This window comes from Polypterus senegalus, chromosome 1 (genome assembly GCF_016835505.1).
Source record: "Polypterus senegalus isolate Bchr_013 chromosome 1, ASM1683550v1, whole genome shotgun sequence".
NCBI lineage: Eukaryota > Metazoa > Chordata > Cladistia > Polypteriformes > Polypteridae > Polypterus > Polypterus senegalus.
The window spans coordinates 5,881,006-5,900,495 of NC_053154.1; the positions used below are offsets into that span (position 1 = coordinate 5,881,006).

General features: G+C 42.5%; 1 protein-coding gene across 1 annotated transcript in view; it reads right to left on the reverse strand.

The window, feature by feature from the left end:
- Window positions 1–19,490, reverse strand: part of pdhx (pyruvate dehydrogenase complex component X) — a 292,521-nt gene that overhangs the window by 88,049 nt on the left and 184,982 nt on the right. The window contains exons 6-7 of the mRNA XM_039744023.1: window positions 14,054–14,201; window positions 12,619–12,766 (exon numbers count right to left, since the gene is read on the reverse strand). Of these exons, the coding sequence (XP_039599957.1) occupies window positions 12,619–12,766; window positions 14,054–14,201 (296 nt within the window). The remainder of the gene's footprint in view (window positions 1–12,618; window positions 12,767–14,053; window positions 14,202–19,490) is intronic.

Genomic DNA, 19,490 nt, shown 5'->3' on the forward strand with positions numbered 1-19,490 from the left:
GACAGTGATGCAGCTGGTCAGAAGGATCTCAGTGGTGCCCATGTAGAATGTTTAAATCCCTAAGGCTGTTCATTTAGCCAGTATTCTACCTACAGTGCCCTCCATAAAGTGCGCATGGCAGACTTTCATTTAAGGGGATTTGCAGACATTTCAGTCACACGGCACTTTCTCCCCATTTCAGGGCACCATAGCAATGGCAGGTCTATTAAAGCCATTGTCATATTGAGTTCTTTGTCACATATCCCAGCATGCAATGACTGCTTGAGTTCTGTGATTCACAGACATCACCAGGTGCTGAGGGTCTTCTCTGGTGGTGATGCTCTGCCAAGCCTCTCATGCCACCGTCTTCAGCTCCTGCTTGCTTCAGTGGGCTTGTTTTTTCTTCAGCATATGGGAGGCCTGCAAGTTGGATTGAAGTTGGGTGACTGACTTGGCCATTCCAGAACTTTCTATTTTTTTTTACCTTTGTTAAACTCCTGTGCGTCCTCAGCAGTGTGTTTGGCTACTTATCTTGTTGTAGGATGAAGTGCCGTCCACTGAGTTTTGAGGCCTTTACTGGAACTTGAGCAGATCAGATGTTTCTACACACCTCAGAATTCATTGTGCCATCAGGAGTTCATCATCAGTGAAGAGAAGTGTGCCAGGACCTGTACCAGCCATACATGCCCAAGCCATAACATTCCCAGCATCGCCATGTCTAACATATGAGGTGGTCTGCTTTGGATCTTGGGAAGTTCCTTATCGTCTCCACACTTTGCCCTTGCCATCACTCTGTGAGGTTCATTTTTGTCTCATCTGTCCACAAGACCTTTTCCCAGAATTCTGCAGGCTCTCTGAAGTCATCTGTCCATCCTCTTTTTGTGGTCTCCATCTTGCAGTGTGTCCTCTGTGTTTCTGTTCATGAAGTCTTCTGGTAATAGTCGTCTCTGACACGTCCACAGTGGCCCTCTGAAGACTGTTTCTGGTCTGTCAGACAGGTTTTTTCTTGACCAGAGTGAGGATTCTTCGGTCAAAAGCGGTGGTGGTCTTCCTTGGCCTACCAGCCCCTTTGTGATTATTGAGCTCACCAGTATGTTCTCTCTTCTTCATGATATTCCAGACAGTTGATTTTGATCATCCTCAGGTGTCACTGATGTCTCTTATGGTTTGATTCTTGTTATTAAGCCTCGTGATGGCTTCTTTGACTTCCATTGGCACAGCTCTTGTCCTCACGTTGAACAATGGCAACTGCAGACTCCAAAGGGTAGAAGCAGGCCGAGGTATCTTAGGAAGCCATGAAACCCACCTGAGGAATTACAAACCCCTGCTATGCCAATTGTCCCTGAAATGGGGGGCATGTAGAATAAAAGTGTCATGTGACCAAAATGTCTGCAAATCCCCTTAAATGAAAGTCTATTGTGTGCTCTTTAATCACAATGACTTAACTGTTTGATTTATAATTTTAAAATGTGGAGCTGAGGGGCAAATCAAGCAGAAATGTGCCTTTGACCCAAACATTATGGTGGGCACTGTATCCCCTTTCTTTTAACCAGAATTTTCTAAAAGAACAACATCATGAAAAGCGACACAAGTCCAACATTGTAGCGTTCATAGCCTTGTTTTGGACTGCTAGGGATACTTATGGTTTATTCCCACATCCTCTCTGATATTTCGCCTGTTACCTCCTTATTATGCAAACCAAGTAGGATCAAGTGAACCGTAAGCCCTGGCCCTAAAGTCGTGTCTCCTTTTTGACATTCTCAGCACAGGCTGTTCTCTCTTTTACAAGCGGAGAGGTGGAACTGCGCTCTCCGGGCTCAGGCTGGCTGACTCACAAACTCACTTTTTCCATTAAAAGAGCCACGGAGAGCTGAGGCATCGACCACAACAAAGGAATCCAACTCACACAGAATGCCAGCTCAGCACGGGGCACACCCAAAGATTTAATTGGTGACTCAATCTAACTTAACCTGCAAATTGGGATAAGTGAGGAGACGTATGGTGGGGGGCTGCTTGAAGTTAACTGACCACAAACCACCCAGGCACTTGCTGTCCGGCAACATTTCATGTGTCACTGTTTCAATAAAATGTCATCAGTTTATTCTACAAATTCAAGCAGGTGTAATACATCACCATAAAGAACAGATCTGTGACACATGCCCATCTGCCCATGACTTGTCATATCCTGCTTGGTATCTCAGAGCTGCAGACCCTTAAAGGATGTTTGGGTACAAAGAAAGAAGCAATGGATGGGGCAGAGACAGCAGGTTTCCAATCACTTACTGCCATTTGTTCTCTTGAGTACGGTTTTGAGTTTATCTATCCATCAATTATCTAATCCGCTATATCCTAACTACAGGGTCACGGGGGTCTGCTGGAGCCAATCCCAGCCAACACATGGCGCAAGGCAGGAAACAAACCCTGGGCAGGGCACACACACACCCACACACCAAGAACACACTAGGGACAATTTAGGATCGCCAATGCACCTAACCTGCATGTCTTTGGACTGTGGGAGGAAACCCACGCAGACACGGGGAGAACATGCAAACTCCACGCAGGGAGGACCCGGGAAGCGAACCTGGGTCTCCTAACTGCAAGGCAGCAGCGCTACCCACTGCGCAACCGTGCCGCCCGTTTTGAGTTTATGCTCTGCTTTATCATGACAGACATCTGGGCAGCCTCGAATAACGCCCGCGACCCCATAAGTGGGGGAATGCCTTTGTCAAAAGATGGTTGTGGTCACCCCAATTTGATGCTGCATAACAAATTCTTTAACACTAGAATTACGAGAGCCTATGAGAAAACTCATAGATCCGGCCCACCTTAAATCTGTTCGCACCGCTCCATCAGCATCTTTTGTCCTGTAAATGTGTCGATTAAGACAAGCAGCAAGCAGTAAGCAGCCTGCTATTCCATCCCTCACCGTCGCAGAAAGTTCACAAAGTTCTCCCAGCTCAGGCCTTGTTTGATTATCTGGGAGTGAAGTGCTGGAGTTTTAGAGTGAAAATAATAGATCGTTATTTGGAACACATGCATTACATATGTGTTCCGTTTCTACAGTAATCTGTGAAAACACATTGATAAAACAGAAACGTTTTCATATTTTAGTAATAAATGTTACAAAATGTAGACATAAACTATAGAATTTGTGAAACCTGAAGTTCAAAGATCAAATAAACACTTTGACAAAAGGTTCAAGGATGATACAACAGCGTTTGTGGCGTAGCGGTAAGTTTTGCCGACTTGTAATCAAAAGTCCCCGGTTCGATCCTGACTGTCTTCTGTATTGGCTGTTTTAAATAATGAGCTGCTCTTACTGTTAATATTATACAGTACACACATGCATTTGGTTTGCATCTGTAACAGACCGTGTACATTTATAGCACTGTACTTGTAACTTTTTTTTCACTTTTATTCTCTCAGTCACGGTCACGATACATACTACCGCCTTAGGGATCTGACGCTGTTAGTTTTTATTTGAAACTAGGAATAACTGTAGACGGTGAGTGGTGTTTTGAGACAATGGAACTGGACATGCATGTGTTCCAAATAACGATCTATTATTTCCACTCTAAAACTCCAGCACTTCACTCCCAGATAATCAAGCAAGGCTTGAGCTGGGAGAAGTTAGTGAACGTTCTGCGACGGTGGGGGGATGGAATAGCAGGCTGCTTGTCTTAATCGGCACATACACAGGACAAAAGACGCTGACGGAGAGGTGCGAACGGATTTAAGGTGGGCCGGATTTACAAGTTTTCTCGTAGGCTCTGGTAATTCTAGTGTTAATTGAGAACTAACTGAGAACTCGTTTTACTTCTGAAAGAGACATGTTTGTTTGAAGTCTTTGAATAAAGTTCCTGTCTCTACCATCTTCTGTGTTTCTGTGCAATTCTGTGACCCAAGCGTGACACCCTGCCGCATTGCAGCCTCACTGTCCCTGGGATTGAGCCACTACACTAGCTTAGCCTGCCAGCGACAGCGCTTACCTGTGTGTGCTTGAGTGCAGCCAGTTCAAGCGCGGTTGTGTGATGATGCAGGTTCTGCTTCATGCTCCCACGCAGCTTCAGGGAGCTCTTGAACCCGACACTATCGGTAATGTCACCGATGAGCTCGGCAGTGAGGGACAACAAATGGAGCAAGGGGATGGTGCAAAAAATTGCCAAGTGCTTTTATTTAAAACCAACAACAAAAAGAAACAGTGTTCAAATAAATAGTCTTCATTAAATAAATAATCCCAATAAAACAGTTGTGAAGTGGAGGTTAAAAATAATGGAAAAAAAAAACAATCCTTTAAAACAATCAGGTTAAACCAATGCTGGAAGCAGTCCTATAAGAACAACAAAGTCCGGTGTCTTTTAACCTGCGGCTCCCCTGCTTCTCCCATCAGGCTTCTCAACAGGTGAGTTGCCCATCCTGCAACTGACCTTCTTTCCACATAACTGATCTGGTGGCATTCTGATCCTCGGCTCCGGTTCAGCTCATCGAGCTTGAGACTTGGCTTCCCTGGCGACCAAGATGCTCACGTCAGGGAATTCACCGCCCAAGCCTCCCGACTCCCGCTGCCTTCTCGGTCTTATGCGGCCAGCCGTCCTACTGCAGGTCACACCCATTCCTCCATAAAATGTTCTGCGGGAGCGACCACTACCGACTGCGCTAGGTGTTGGCCACACCCCCCAGCTAGGGCTCAACTGTCCAGCTGCCTATGAGCGCTCACTTGCTTGCTCTCACTCACACCGGCTCTCTCTCCTCGCTGCTTCCTGCAACCTCCGTTCTTCCTTTTCTTTCTCTTTCTTCTCCTCCCTAGCCGCCTCGTGCTACTCTTTATAACGGGGACCTGTGGCAATCAGCGGCTCCCAGGAACAACTCCTCACCTGTGCACTTAAGTGAGACCCGCCCGCACCGCAAATCACCCCAGGAACCACTTCAGCCACACATCACCACGCCGTGAGTGTGGTGATTATTTATTTTAAAAATGGCCCTTTGACATGAGCTGTGCACCCGGTATACCACAAGTTGGCTCAGTGATTTCATCCATGGCATCAGTTACACTAATATGTACGTATTGTTCCAGTAGTTTTTTTTACATAGTTTTTACAGTTCATTGGCAGTGTGTAAAATGTTCAGTGTTGCAGTAATTGTGATGCTCTTTGCATGAAAAAAAAAATGTGTTCCATTAAAATTTCACTTTTTCGTTGTAAATTGTGACTTTTTCTTAATCCATCCATCCATCCATTTTCTAACCCGCTGAATCCGAAATGTGCAGCAAAAATGTTTTTGGTGTCCAGGGATGCATTAACCCCCTAAGTATGTGGCAGTTTAAGAGTTAAAGCCCCAAGATGTCGCCAAATCGCCCTGCACCTTCTAAAGCTTCCGGCACTGAGCCTAAGCGCCAGAAGAAGTTTAAAACACTCCAGGAGAAGGTTGAACTACTAGATTTGCTCCGGGAACTAAAAAGTTACGCTGCAGTAGCGCGCCACTATGGCACCGCGCGCTACATAAAGAAGAACAAAGCAGCGAAAAGGAGTACCGTATCTGTAGTTTTCTGCCAAAAAGGTAACGACCGTAAGGAATAAAAATATTGTCAGGATGGAATCTGCCTTGGCACTGTGGATCACCGACTGCAGGAAGAACATCCCCTTGGACGGTAACATCATCTGTGAGAAAGCACGGAAATTGTACCAGCAGTTCGCTACAGAAGACAATGTAGCAACTTCCCATCACAATGTTCCTGAAAACTATAAAGAAAAGTCAACACGAACCCCACCAGAAGAAGACCCGTCCAAAGATACGACTCAAAAGATACGACTGAAGAAGAGTTGCCACCCGAGGAGTTTCAAATCCTCTTCATCGTACTGCACAGCTACTTCATCATCATCATCGATGTCATTCATCATTGGCGTGTACCTGTACATTTTACTGTATTTTAATTAAATTAAATTATGTATTTACTTTACTTATAACAAAGAAAATGACAGCGCATACCAAAGAAAACGCGCTTGCATGAATTACAGTATGCGTATAAGCGGAACATCGGTATTTTATATTCTAGCACCGCGGGAGAAATAACAGTACAGTACTGTACAGTATACGGGTTTACCTTTACATTTGTTTTATTGAGTAAATTATTAAGCTGAGTTTGAATTTAAATTAAAGTGTTTTGGGGGCATATTTAGGGTTTAAACTATAAAAAAATAGGCATTTTGTTTAACCACATCCAAAATTCGCGGGTGCTCTAGGAACGTAACCCCCGTGAAATTTGGGGGTGAAAAAAACGTTGACATGTTCAATGTTTATTTTCCCCACTGTATCTTATTATGTTAGAAAGGAAACATTCTGTGTAACCTCAAGTCAAGATCAATTTATCGTTTCAAAATTGCTCTTAGAGAGCTCATTACAACTTGCAGACTTTCTGGTTTTACACTCCTAATGGCAACACAACCCTCTAAAGCAAGTTTTTGAAATGTGTGGCTGGGAACTCCCCACCAAATCAGCACGGTTGGACATTCTTCACCTTTGACTTTAACAGTCCATTAGGCCTTTGGACATTGGCTACTCAAACCACTTCAGCATGCAAAGAGGATTACGTTGAAAAGATTTATAGCAACGTATCGGAGCGTCCACTGCCCACGACACAGCGGCATTCACAGACCTGGCACCCGTAGCTCCAGCCTCACTGATCCTAAATTGGTTTAAGTGGGTTCAATAAAAGGATGAATTGAAGGACCCAAACTGAGTATCTGAGCAGGAGTGACAGAAGCAGACCTGGCTGCTAAGCCGGATACTGCCATCCGTTTCATGATGAAAGTGGGCCATTATGCACAGAAGAATGAACTTTAAATACACTGGCCAGCAAAACTGCCGAAAACAAGCTGTGACAATGGCTAAAAGTGTCCCTTTCATGGCCACACTTGAATCTCTCCTCTGTTCTTCAGCCACAGTCCCCTCCCCATCTGTAAATGAAACCTTAAACAGAAGTTGAGTCTGTCCTGCCTTGGCACACAAATTGGCATTTGGGCATTCATCGAGTACTTGTGTTTAACATGGCAGTTAATATTCTGGACCGGTTTACTCAGATTCAGACGAGGACTAATGTATCAGTCCCCTTACAGCTCATTGAAAAAGTGCCGTCTGCCTCCTGAAAAGTGATGACATGAAACACAATTCTCCCCTGTGTACCTGCATTAATTGCCTTTGATGTGTCATCAAGCAAAGCAAGTGTGACAAGGGATCACGTTTTGCTTATTCTAACAAGAGATTCTAAAATGGCCTGGACACCTTTGTTGGAACCCCCAGAAAAGATCCAAAATAATCAGATTGGAGTGATTTTTCAAAATTGATCTTTTCTTGGATTCATATCACACACACACGTCTCTGATCGTGAAAATGATTTAAATGGAGACAAGTCGTCACTCTGCTGTTTGGTGTCATCGTGTGTCCCACACTGAACATGAAGCAGAGAAAGCAAAGGAGAGAGTCATCTGAGGAGATCAGAAAGGAAATGACAGACAAACATGTGAAAGGCCAAAGGCTAGAAGACCACCATCTCCAAGCAACTTGATGTTCCTGTGACAAATATTATGAAGAAGTTGAAGGTCCGTGGGACTGTAGCCTAACCTCCAAAGAGGAAAACTGACCCCAGAATGGGCAGAAGGAGAGTGAGAAAGGTAGACAAAAAGCCAAAGGCAACTTCCAAAGAGGTACAAACCGAACTCCAAGGTCCATCAATGTCTGATCAGACCATCTCAGTGACAATGGGCTCGATGGAAGAAGACCCAGGAAGACTCCACGTAAAAAAGAAAACATAAAGAAGCCAGGCTGGACTGTGCTAAAATGCATATCGACAAGCCACAGTGCTTCTGGGAGAATGTACAGTGGGACAGATGGGACAAAACTGTAGCTTCTAGGAAAGTCACAGATTAAAAACATGAAGCTTTGATTTCTCTCTATTATATAACAAAATATAAAATTTTTTTCAAGTCCCGTGAGTTGAGACTTTGGCCATGAGATTTTTTCAAGTCCCGTCCTCCTCTCCACCATTTCAGTTTAACGGCCCATGGCCACGGTAATCTCATCTCTCATTCATGTAAATGCTCTTATCATCACAGTTCCCGCTCTCCGCTCTTATAAATTTTAACGTTTTCCTCACTTTCAGTTCCCAATTAAAGAAAACGTATTATGTCCAAATCTTATTGAAGAATTTCATCACGAAGGGTTATCAACAGTATCCTAGCATCGAGAAACGATGAAGTCAAACTTAATTAACGGCAAAATTGTCGATCGGTTAAACCGCAAATTGATTAAATGCGTATCAATAGACTCTGCTGAAACAGTTGGTGGCGATGGTGCTGAAGATGAAAACATCAACTTACAATATCTCAAAGAATATCTACAACCGTTAACAAATCATGGTCTTCCTCCGCACGAATTACTGTACAAAGAAGAATGTATCCAAGAAAGGTAATGTAGTCCATCTTCACTAATGACATTAGACACCAAAGGAGATCTTAATAAGCCATTCGAAATAAAACATTTACAGTTTCCCGTTAGAATAGCATTTGTTATGGCAATTAACAAATCTGAGACAAACATTCGAAAAAATCATTTTATTTATTAGAGAGAAAGAAACGAAATTCACTCACGGGCAGTTATATCTTGCGTTGTCATGATTAAAGTACAAACACAGAATCAAAATCCAGTGTGATAATGACGAAAATTTAATACAAAAAACTGTTTTTACTGAAGTTTTACAGAAAAAGTGTAAGTTTAAAGAGTATTTGCATGTTCATTTCAAAGCCAAACAGAACGAAAACGTATTACTCAACGAATACCCCTAACGTAACATGAAACATAATTTATTTTCAATGTATTACCTTTACTGTTTTTTACTGTTGTTAATTACTCGATGTAATGTACAATAGTTAGTTCTATTATGCATATGTAACAATTCCCACGAAAATAAAAATCTGTTGTCACACACGTGCGAGTAGGAGGCAGCTAAAGGGTCTGAGTAATTGTAATAAAACATCCGACCAGGGGGTGGCAGAGTGCGGCGACTGTCTTTCTCAGTTCCCTACAGACCTTTCCCGGGAAATCCTGCAAGGTTCAGGCGTCTCAGAAGACATCACTTCCAGTGCCGGCCCCTTTGCTGACGTCACTTCTGGTGCTCGTCCCTTTGCTGACATCACTTTCGGTCCAGATGACATCACTTCTGATTCCGGCCCTTTAAAGCCTCCATCTTTGTCTGTTATGATCAGTTCTGTTTTGGACTCTGTTCTATGCACATCGTGCCACTTAATTTGACTTTTGCAGCCGGGAAAAACAATATACGGGTGGCTGCCCAAACCTTTATCATGTATTGGACTCTTTATTGTCACACTGTTTAAACTGAACATCCGCATCCCCAGATGTGAGCAAAAGAACCTCAAAGTTCAACGGGAAATCACGCAGCACAATTCCACAACAAGAAAGTATTCCCAGAAAAAAGTTACGCGGTCACAAAAAATATCCTGACTCAATAAGGAAAATATACATGCTTGAACCTTTATCTCGTATCACCGGGCAAGTGTGCTAACCACTGCTCCACCATACTTTTTCCCTTAAGGGTTCCAAAAATACACAACCTCCATTCATGCACAATCTCGCAACAAACGTGTCTCCCTTCCCATTTAGTATTATTAAAGGAGCACTTTTCCTTTAAACTTGATCAGGGTTTAAAAGGAAAAATGCTTTGCACGTTTACAAGCCAAAAAAAAAAGTGGAGACATTCTATTTTTATTTGCTTTAAACCAATTAAACATATCGATAATTATCTTCCTTTGTCATGTGAGAAACTGCCTCATTTTATAAATTCACACTAATCCAATTAATCCCTTCTTAAAAAAAAAGGTTGGCCAGTACTTAGGCATGTTTCTCATTGCAAGTTTTAAACCCAAATGTATTTATTCTTTATCCAATTTTTAGTTAGAGCTCTTTTGCATTTTAGTGCTATATGTGTACACCGTTTTACAGTTTCTTTTTAAACATTAGCTTATAACGTAGGTTCGTAATTTAAGCTATATTTAAAAGGCGATTTCAGTACTTTCTGTGTGTTAAAACACACGGCAAATACTTAATAGTACAAATATAGGGGGGGGGGTGTTGCCAAAACCTTTAACCTTTAACCTTTGATCTTTGCGGCAGAATGATTCGAACAGCTGCCCCGCTTACTGACTGTGTTTTAACACGTTTTACGGACCGTGTATTTTATGTTACATCGGGCTGCTATTATGCCATAAAAGATTTCTACAATTTATTTTAGCGAGCGTGATCGAGCCTTTATGGATTTTATTGCTGTTGGCTTTATTTTCATCTTTAAGTTTTTGGTTTTTTTTTGACTACCAGACCCGCTGGAATTACTCAGTGAGTCTGCATGTTTGTCTGCCTGCCTTAACTCTAAAAATAACACGCAGTTCTTTAGCTTTTACAAAATATTGTTTTTCTAATGGCTAGCGATGTCATTTATTTAAATATGTGTTCCCCAACACGGCATTTACTTTTTCAGGTACATTTTGAACTTTATACGGCAGTTCATTAATCTGTGTTGTCCATGCGAGTGCCATTTCATTTTATTCTGGACAACCAGTCTCGTGCTATAAGTTTAAAACTGTTATTTTCAATTTATTTTGTCCGGTTTTGTTTCGTTGTTTTATTCTCACATGTATAATTATGCTTTGAACTTAAAAGTCCACTTGCATACTGTAGTGTAGCAGATGCTACCACGAGTCGCCGACAGGTGTCGGTGTTCCTCCAAGCCCCATGCACTGTGCCTATTTTGATAGGATTAATTAATATCCCTATTCCAATTCGGCCTCGGCATTTTAAGGCAGTTTATCTCGGTCACAGGTCCATGACAGTGCGCGCAACCACCCAAATATATTAAATATTTTGACCGAACCTTTCGTCGTCATCATAATCAGAAGCATATTTTATATATAACATTATAAATAATATACAGTTATTAATTTATCCACAATCCTGCTGACTATGCCAATTTTGTTTCCTTAGGAAGCATTAGCTCTCCGGAAATGTGTTCTTTTGAAATTGCGGCATATTAAGTAACCGAAATATGACAGAAAAGGCGATATCCCTCCCATCGTGATTACAACGGTATAAGAATCACATGAGAAAAATATACTTTAGCTTACTTTTACTGACGTTTTAACGCGGTTACAGACGGGAAGCTTATAACAGACTTTATCAAGGTGGGAATCTTGATCTACGCAGTCTGCCATTTTTCGTCTCCAAGCTGAAAGCGTTTTCCGGACGGAGAACATAATTCTCTGTCCGACATCTTCAAAATGTATTGGCAGTAGGTCCATCCTTTGTGACAGATAGGGGCGCTATCGCTCCCTTGAACCCTTGACCAATACGCCAGAAACCAGATAAAAGTCCAAAAGTAGACTAGTTTTATTCTGCACAGTGCACAAAGCACCCTCTCCTCCACAATACTCATTAAACACAATACAAATACTCAATAAACAATTCCTCCACACCCAGACGCGTTGCCACCCTTCCACCCAGCTCAGCTTGCCGTCTGGGAGCTCCCACAATCCTTTTATATTTCCTGACCCGGAAGTGTTCCAATTCCCAGTCCATGTGATCTCCTATCACTTCCGGGTCAGATAAAAAGTACTTTTCTTCACCCCGGAAGCACGTCATTCCCCTTGTCCATGTGACTCGGACGTACTTCCGGGGCGTAAGGCAAATAACCGCTGTTCCTCCCTGCAGCGTCTCCTAGTGGCCCCCATGGTATCCAGCAGGGCTGTGAATAAAAACTCCAATGTCTAGGATTCCCTGCTGGCATTCGGGGCACCTCCATGCTGCAGGGAGGGCTCCACCTGGCGGCCTGGGGGTATTGGCCGGGATGAACGGCCAGCCATCTATCACACCTTATATACTGGTTGCTCCACATGCAGGCTCTCTCTCTGGTCTCCAAACAAGGACAAGAAAGGACCTAGCTCCACCTCCAAAAAATACAGGAATACCAAAAAGCCTACATGCAGTTCTTATTCTCCCAACAAGAAAAGAAGATTTTGTGCTGACAGAGGACAGAAGTATACTATTCTGTCTTTAGGCTGGCTATACAATCCTCCAGTTGTCTTTGGCTATCTAGTCCTATGCTTGGGTGGCAATTCTAAATGCTGAGCCCCTGTGTGCCAAACTTAGCATGCACATGTGAATGGATCCTTTAACAGTGTTTTCCAGAGACAGTGACAGTAACCTTTAAATATTAAAGAAAAATGTATTATAACAGACAGGACTAACATTACAGAGGTCCCCCATCTTACTAACACCTTCCTGGTTTAAAACTAACAAGGCTCATCTCGACACTACTGGCAAGGACACAGTCTTGGTAATGCAAGCAAACACGGGAGAAACAGGCAAGTGTCAGCAGCGTACAATAATCGACAACAATCAAATAAATCAATAAGCACAAATAACACCAGCACCTGTGAAACAATGAGACGATGGTCAGAATACAGTCGTGTTCAGCTCTCTATGACTTTAAAAGGTTTCAAACAGAAGCCACTATGGTGTTGGGTGTTCTACCAAAGATGATAAAAAAGCAAACACTCCAGGAGAGAACGAGGAGATTACCTTTGGCAAGGTCTTTGCGCAGCTGCAGAACTGCCCCCAGGTCACAGTCGACGGTGCCGTACGCATGAGGGATTGTGGTTTTGGACTCCATTAGTCTCTTGGCAATCACACGCCGTACAGTGCTGGCTGGTATGTCTGTGAATGAAGCCTGCGCAAGAAACACAAAAAAACTCAAGATGGTTAAACATCAGCATGACTGGGATACGGTAGGGTTAGAGTCAGGGGAATTCATTAGGGCCCTGATTGTTTTAAGAGAAAGATTACATTTGCCAATGTGGTGCCAATGAAAGGATAAGTGGGGAGCAAAACATTCAATAATCCCATGACATATAGAAAAAAAAATATGTTCATCTATCCCTTCACATGAGAGCTTTACTGTCTTGGTAAGCCCCCATGTCTGGTACCGCCATACCAATCAGGTACTACATACAGGGGATTCCGAAAGTATGGAGCCCCCTTCACCTTCAGCACTCTGCGGTGGATTTAATTATAAAAGGATACATTTGGTATATGTGCCCGTCAATCTACTGCACACTCAATAACCCAAAACAACAAAGTGAAAATAGGTTTGCAGAAATTATAAAAGTTCTCAGAAACTGTAATAAGGCACTATATAATAGATAGATAGATAGATAGATAGATAGATAGATAGATAGATAGATAGATAGACAGATGTGAAAGGCGCTATATAAGATAGATAGATAGATAGATAGATAGATAGATAGATAGATAGATAGATAGATAGATAGATAGATAGATAGATAGATAGATAGATAGATAGATAGATAGATAGATAGATAGATATGCCCAATCTGGGTCGATTTTCCTCTTGTGGCCACGTCCATCGATGTTCATCCAAATATTTATAACTGTCATCACAGGAACATCAAGCTGCTTGGAGATGGTGGTCTTCTAGCCTTGGTCTTTCTCATGCTGGTCTGTCATTTTCTTTCTGATCTCCTCAGACGACTCTCTCTTTTGCTTTTTCTGGTCCGTGTTCAGTGTGGGACACACGATGACACCAAACAGGAGAGTGATGACTTTTCTCCATTTAAATTGGCTGAATGACTGATTGCACGATCAGAGACGTGTGTGATACAAATTCAAGAAAACTGTAAAATTTGCAAAATTCACTCAAATCCATTGATTTAGGGTCTTTTCTAGGGGTCTCAACAAATGTGTGCGGGCCATTTTAGAATCTCTTAGTAGAATAAGGAACACTTGATCTTTCGTCACACTTGCTTTTCATTCCATCACTATTCAGGAGGAAGATGGTACTGGAAGGGGAGCAACACATTTTTCCACGCCTGTATGATTTCTGCATTCAGCACATATTGTGCATGTTAGGGGATTGATTGTACTTTACATTTCTCACTTTAAACATATTGACAAGTAATACAAAAAATCATTCATAAAGTATCAAACCATTACTGACCGTTGAACTTGGCTGTCTTGGAGGAGACGCTGGCAGAGTCGCAGACGTCTTAGGTGGCTGTTCTGCCGCTGGGGTCCTCGGTGAAGGAGCTGCTGTAGGAGCCACTGGTGCTTGAGTGGCGGTTTGTTTAAGCAGGTTTAGGGCGTCCCTTGAAAGGTAAAAAAAAAACACACAGTCAGAATCACACTAATATTGTAGATGCCACATGGGCTGGACGGACATCCTGGCAGGGAAGGAAACAAGAAGCAGACCCTGAAGGAAGGAAGGACAAGAAAAGATGGATGGACAGCCCATGTAAAAGAAAAGAAATCGCTGGGGAGTTTCTATTCCCCCAGCACGCTAGTTGGCAGCAGCCCCAGATATCCATGCCCAGTGGGATCACCCAGGGGACACTGGGTGCCATGAAAAGGAGCTGCAGGAAGACAAGCTCCCTGTTATAACGAACTTCTGTGTGATCCGGAAGTGCTTCCAATGGGCAAGCACCCTGGCACTGGAAGTACTCCTGGGTCTTTAATAAAAGGAAGCGTACTCCCTTGTCCAGGCGAGTCGGAGCTGGGAGGTAGTGGGGCAACACTCAGCTGGAGGAGGGCAGTCCAGTTGTGAGGGAATTATAGCAGAGAAAGAGAAAAGCCTGTGTTTTGTGCTTATTGTGACACATCTTGAGGTAATCTGGTTAATCAACAACCTTAATTTGAACCCGGGACTGTGCTTCTGTGTTCGTGTCGGGTTCTGGGCTTGCTGACGCCTGGGTTTCCATCACATGTATGAACACTTTCTTCATTTCCATTACGGAAAGTACCATGTGAATTCTTCAGCAAAGATCACTGAAGCACTTCCTTAGGATTCTTCTCAGTTTTTAGGCACAAAATGTCCTTTAAAAACGAGCGTCACACTCCGAGTAAGACATTGGCTCATAAAAGACTTTCTACATTTTTGATAAAGGAGACGGTCAGTGGAGTCAATAGAGTTTCCAAATCTTCTTGAAGAGTCAAGGCTGCTGTCAAAAATAAGGCCTGTTAAAGTCCATTGAGGTATCTCTTGTGTGATTTGGGACTATATAGGACATAAAATGCTGTTGCAGAGTTGATGTGCAGTTACGTCCATGGCATTGCCTCATGTTATATTTCTAGTCTTGAGCTGTACAGAGTGAAGAGAAAAGCAGACAGGCCTGCTCCTTGAGGTGCTCCAGTGTTCCTCACACAGTCCTAGAGTCTCACAAATGGTGGTCTGCCTGTCAGGAACTGAAAAAATCATTAAACCATCATCATCACTGTGTGGTCAGCTTTGTCCAGGTGACAATATCAATTTAATCAGATGGCTCTAGTGAGGAGTAAGGCCTCAGAGTGAAAGTCTTTCTGGGAAGGCTGGTTGTGGTCAGAGGAGCCTTTTGGTGGTCTCACACCCTTTTTCTGCAATCATGACAGCTCCAGCCCTCCAAATGCATTCAGATTGGTAGATAAAAGTGGTGTCCAGCAGGGGTCAGCTCTAGGGTCACTAATATTTTTAGTATATACTAGGGGGCTCAGCCCCCCTGCTCGCTTCCGTCTCCAAACCCCAGGGAGCAGGTGCTAAGTGCCCACTAACTCGCGGCTGAGATGCTCAAAGCACTCAGGGTGCCCTTCCATTAGAGAAAGTGAGGGCATTTAAAGAGTTGGTATATACAGTCATGAAAAAGATTGGGAACCCCTCTCAGCCTGCATAATAATGGACTCGCTTTTCAAGAATAAAGATAACAGTGGGATGCCTTTCCTTTCCTAGGAACATCGGAGTACTGCGGTGTTTTCTAAACATAGATTTTTACTGACGCAGTATTTCCATCCATCCATCCATTTTCTAACCTGCTGAATCCGAACACAGGGTCACGGGGGTCTGCTGGAGCCAATCCCAGCCAACACAGGGCACAAGGCAGGAACCAAATATGGGCAGGGTGCCAACCCACCACAGAACACACACAAACGCACCCACACACCAAGCACACACTAGGGCCAATTTAGAATCGCCAATCCACCTAACCTGCATGTCTTTGGACTGTGGGAAGAAACCAGAGCGCATGGAGGAAACCCACGCAGTATTTAGTTATGAAATGAAATCAAATGTGAAAAACTGGCTGTGCACAAATGTGGGTCCCCTTGTCATTGTGCTGATTTGAATGCCTGTCACTGCTCAATGCTGATTACTTGGTTGGATGAGCTCATTAAGCCTTGAACTTCATAGACAGGAGTGTCCAATCACGAGTGGTCAAAGGTATTTAAGGTGGTCAATTACAAGTTGTGCTTCCTTCCCTTTGACTCTCCTCTGAAGAGTGACAGACAGCATGGGATCCTCAAAGCAACTCTCCAAAGATCTGAAAACAAAGATTGTTGAGTCTCCTGGTTTAGGGGAAGGCTACAAAAAGCCATCTCAGAGGTTTAAACTGTCAGGTTCAACTGTAAGGAATGGAATCAGGAAATGGAAGGCCACAGGCACAGTTGCTGTTAAACCAACCCAGCAGGTCTGGCAGGCCAATAGAAATACAGGAGCGGCATATGAGAGGCAGGATTGTGAGAATGGATACAGACAACCACAGATCACCTCAAAGAGCTGCAAGAACATCTCGCTGCAGATGGTGTATCTGTACATCGTTGTACAATTCAGAACATCTGTATGGCAGGGTGATGAGAAAAAAGCCCTTTCTGCACTCACATTACAAACAGAGTCGCTTGTTGTATCAAATGCTCATTTAGACAAGCCAGATTAATTTAGGAACAAAGTGCTTTGGACTGATGAGACACAAATGGAGTTATTTGGTCAGAACAAAAAGTGCTTTGCATGGCGGAAGAAGAACACCGCATTTCAAGACAAACACCTGCTACCTCCTGTCAAATGTGGTGGAGGTCCCATCATGCTGTGGGGCTGTGTGGCTAGTTCAGGGACTGGGGCCCTTGTTAAAGTCGAGGGTCTGATGAATTCAACCCAATATCAACAAATTCTTCAGGATAATGTTCAAACATCAGTCACAAAGTTGAAGTTACTTAAGCAGGGGTTGGATATTCCAACAAGACGATGACCCAAAACACAGTTGGAAATCTACAAAGGCATTCATGCAGAGGGAGAAGTAAAATGTTCTGGAATGGCCGTCACAGTCCGCTGACTTGAATATCACCAACAATCTATGGGATGATTTGAAGCAGGCTGTCCATCAAATTGAACTGAACTGGAGCGATTTTGTATGAAGAATGGTCAGAAATACCTCCATCCAGAATCCAGACACTCATCACAGGCTATAGGAGGACAGCGTCGAGAGCCTCAAAGGAGCAAAAGGAGGCTCAGCTAAGTGTTGAGGTCATATCTTTGTTGGGTGATCACATTTATGCACCTGTCTAATTTTGTTATGATGCATATTGCATATTTTCTGTTAATCCAATAAACTTCATGTCACTGCTGAAATCCTACTGTGTCCATAAGGCATGTCAGATATTAAAAGGAAGTTCAGCCGATGAGAAACAAAAATACAAAGAATTAAGAGGGGTTCCCAAACTTTGTCATATGACTGTAGGAGAGTATGAGGCAACGGAGGCAGACAGTTTGGTCCTTAGTTATTACAGACAGAAAATCATTTACTTGAGTATTTCACTACAGCTGTCTATTTTAAATACCAAGGAATAAAAAAAGTAGTAAAAAGTTAAAAAAGTAAAAACATAAAATGTAATAAAAATTTAATAAAAAATTACATTACATTAATGACTCATCAAAAACAACATTATGAATTACTTTATCCTCTAACTTACATTCTAGAAACGTTGCTTTTCTGCATTGCTGTTTGTATATTATTCGGAATACTTTTCTCTTTTTCATTTATTGGACAACTCTCTTTGTTTTTCAATTTTTATTGTATGCAGCTCTTCTTTGTTCATTTTCTTTTTTTGACATTCATCATTAGCTCTTGACACTCTTTTTCTATGGCAGTCTAAAATTTGGTGTTTCTGAAGAGATCATTTGCTTTCCTGCCTTGCCATTATAACTGGCTGTGTTGAAGGGCGAATTAGCAGCACTGAGGGCGTCAAAAGGTGGGACGGAGAGGGGATATGCGCAGGAGGAGTAATGATTGGGCGAGCAGTGTGGAGGGGTATGGTCAAGGCTGAATAACGCAGACACGACGGAAAACCCTTTTAATATAATAGAGAGATAAATGTTTTGGATAGGAATATACCCAACAAATTATTTTAAAGAAGTATCAGGTGTGCTAATTGATAATATTCTTGACATAGTAAATTCGTCACTAGATACTGAGGTCTTCCCAGACTGTCTTAAGACTGCTGTAGTTAAACCCCTACTCAAGAAACATAATCTTGATCCTCTGCCTTTGAACATTTTAGCCCCATCTCTAACCTGCCTTTCTTAAGTAAAGTTCTGGAGAAGGCAGTCATTATGCAGTTAAATGACCACCTCAATAAACCTGCTATTCTTGATAAATTTCAGTCGGGTTTTAGAACAAATCACAGCACAGAAACTGCACTCGTTAAAGTAGTAAATGACTTGCAGGTGAATGCAGACAGAGGCCATTTATCTGTTCTCATCCTCTTAGATCTGAGTGCTGCATTTGACACCATTGATCACAACATTCTTAGAAATCGCCTTAGTCAATGGGTGGGCCTCTCTGGCAGGGTCTTAGATTGGTTTGAATCCTACCTGGCAGGGAGAAAATTCTTTGTTAGTTGTGGTAATCACATCTCAAAGACACATGATATCCAATATGGTGGTCCACAAGGCTCTATCCTGGGTCCGCTGCTCTTCTCAATCTACATGCTTCCGTTAGGTCAGATTATCTCAGGGCACAACGTGAGCTACCACAGCTATGCTGATGACACACAGCTGTACTTATCAATAGCACCTGATGACCCCGATTCTATTGATTCACTAACACAATGTCTGACTTGTATCTCAGAATGGATGAATAGTAATTTTCTCAAGTTAAATAAAGAGAAAACTGAAATCTTAGTGATTAGCAATAATGGATACAATGAGGCTATTAGAAATAAACTGGATACATTAGGATTAAAAGTCAAGACGGAGGTAAAAAACTTAGGGGTGATTGTTGACTGTAATCTGAATTTTAAATCACATATTAATCAGATCACTAGGACAGCATTTTTTCACTTAAGAAACATAAGTAAAGTTAGACCTCTTATATCACTGAAAGATGCTGAGAAATTAGTTCACACTTTTGTTTTCAGTCGACTAGATTACTGTAACGCACTCCTCTCTGGACTACCTAAAAAAAGACATAAATCACTTGCAACAAGTGCAGAATGCAGCTGCTAGAATCCTAACTAGGAAAAGAAAATCCAAACACATTTCTCCAGTTTTGATGTCACTACACTGGTTACCTGTGTCATTCAGGATTGACTTTAAAATTCTGCTTATGGTTTATAAAGCCTTAAATAATCTGCTCCATCTT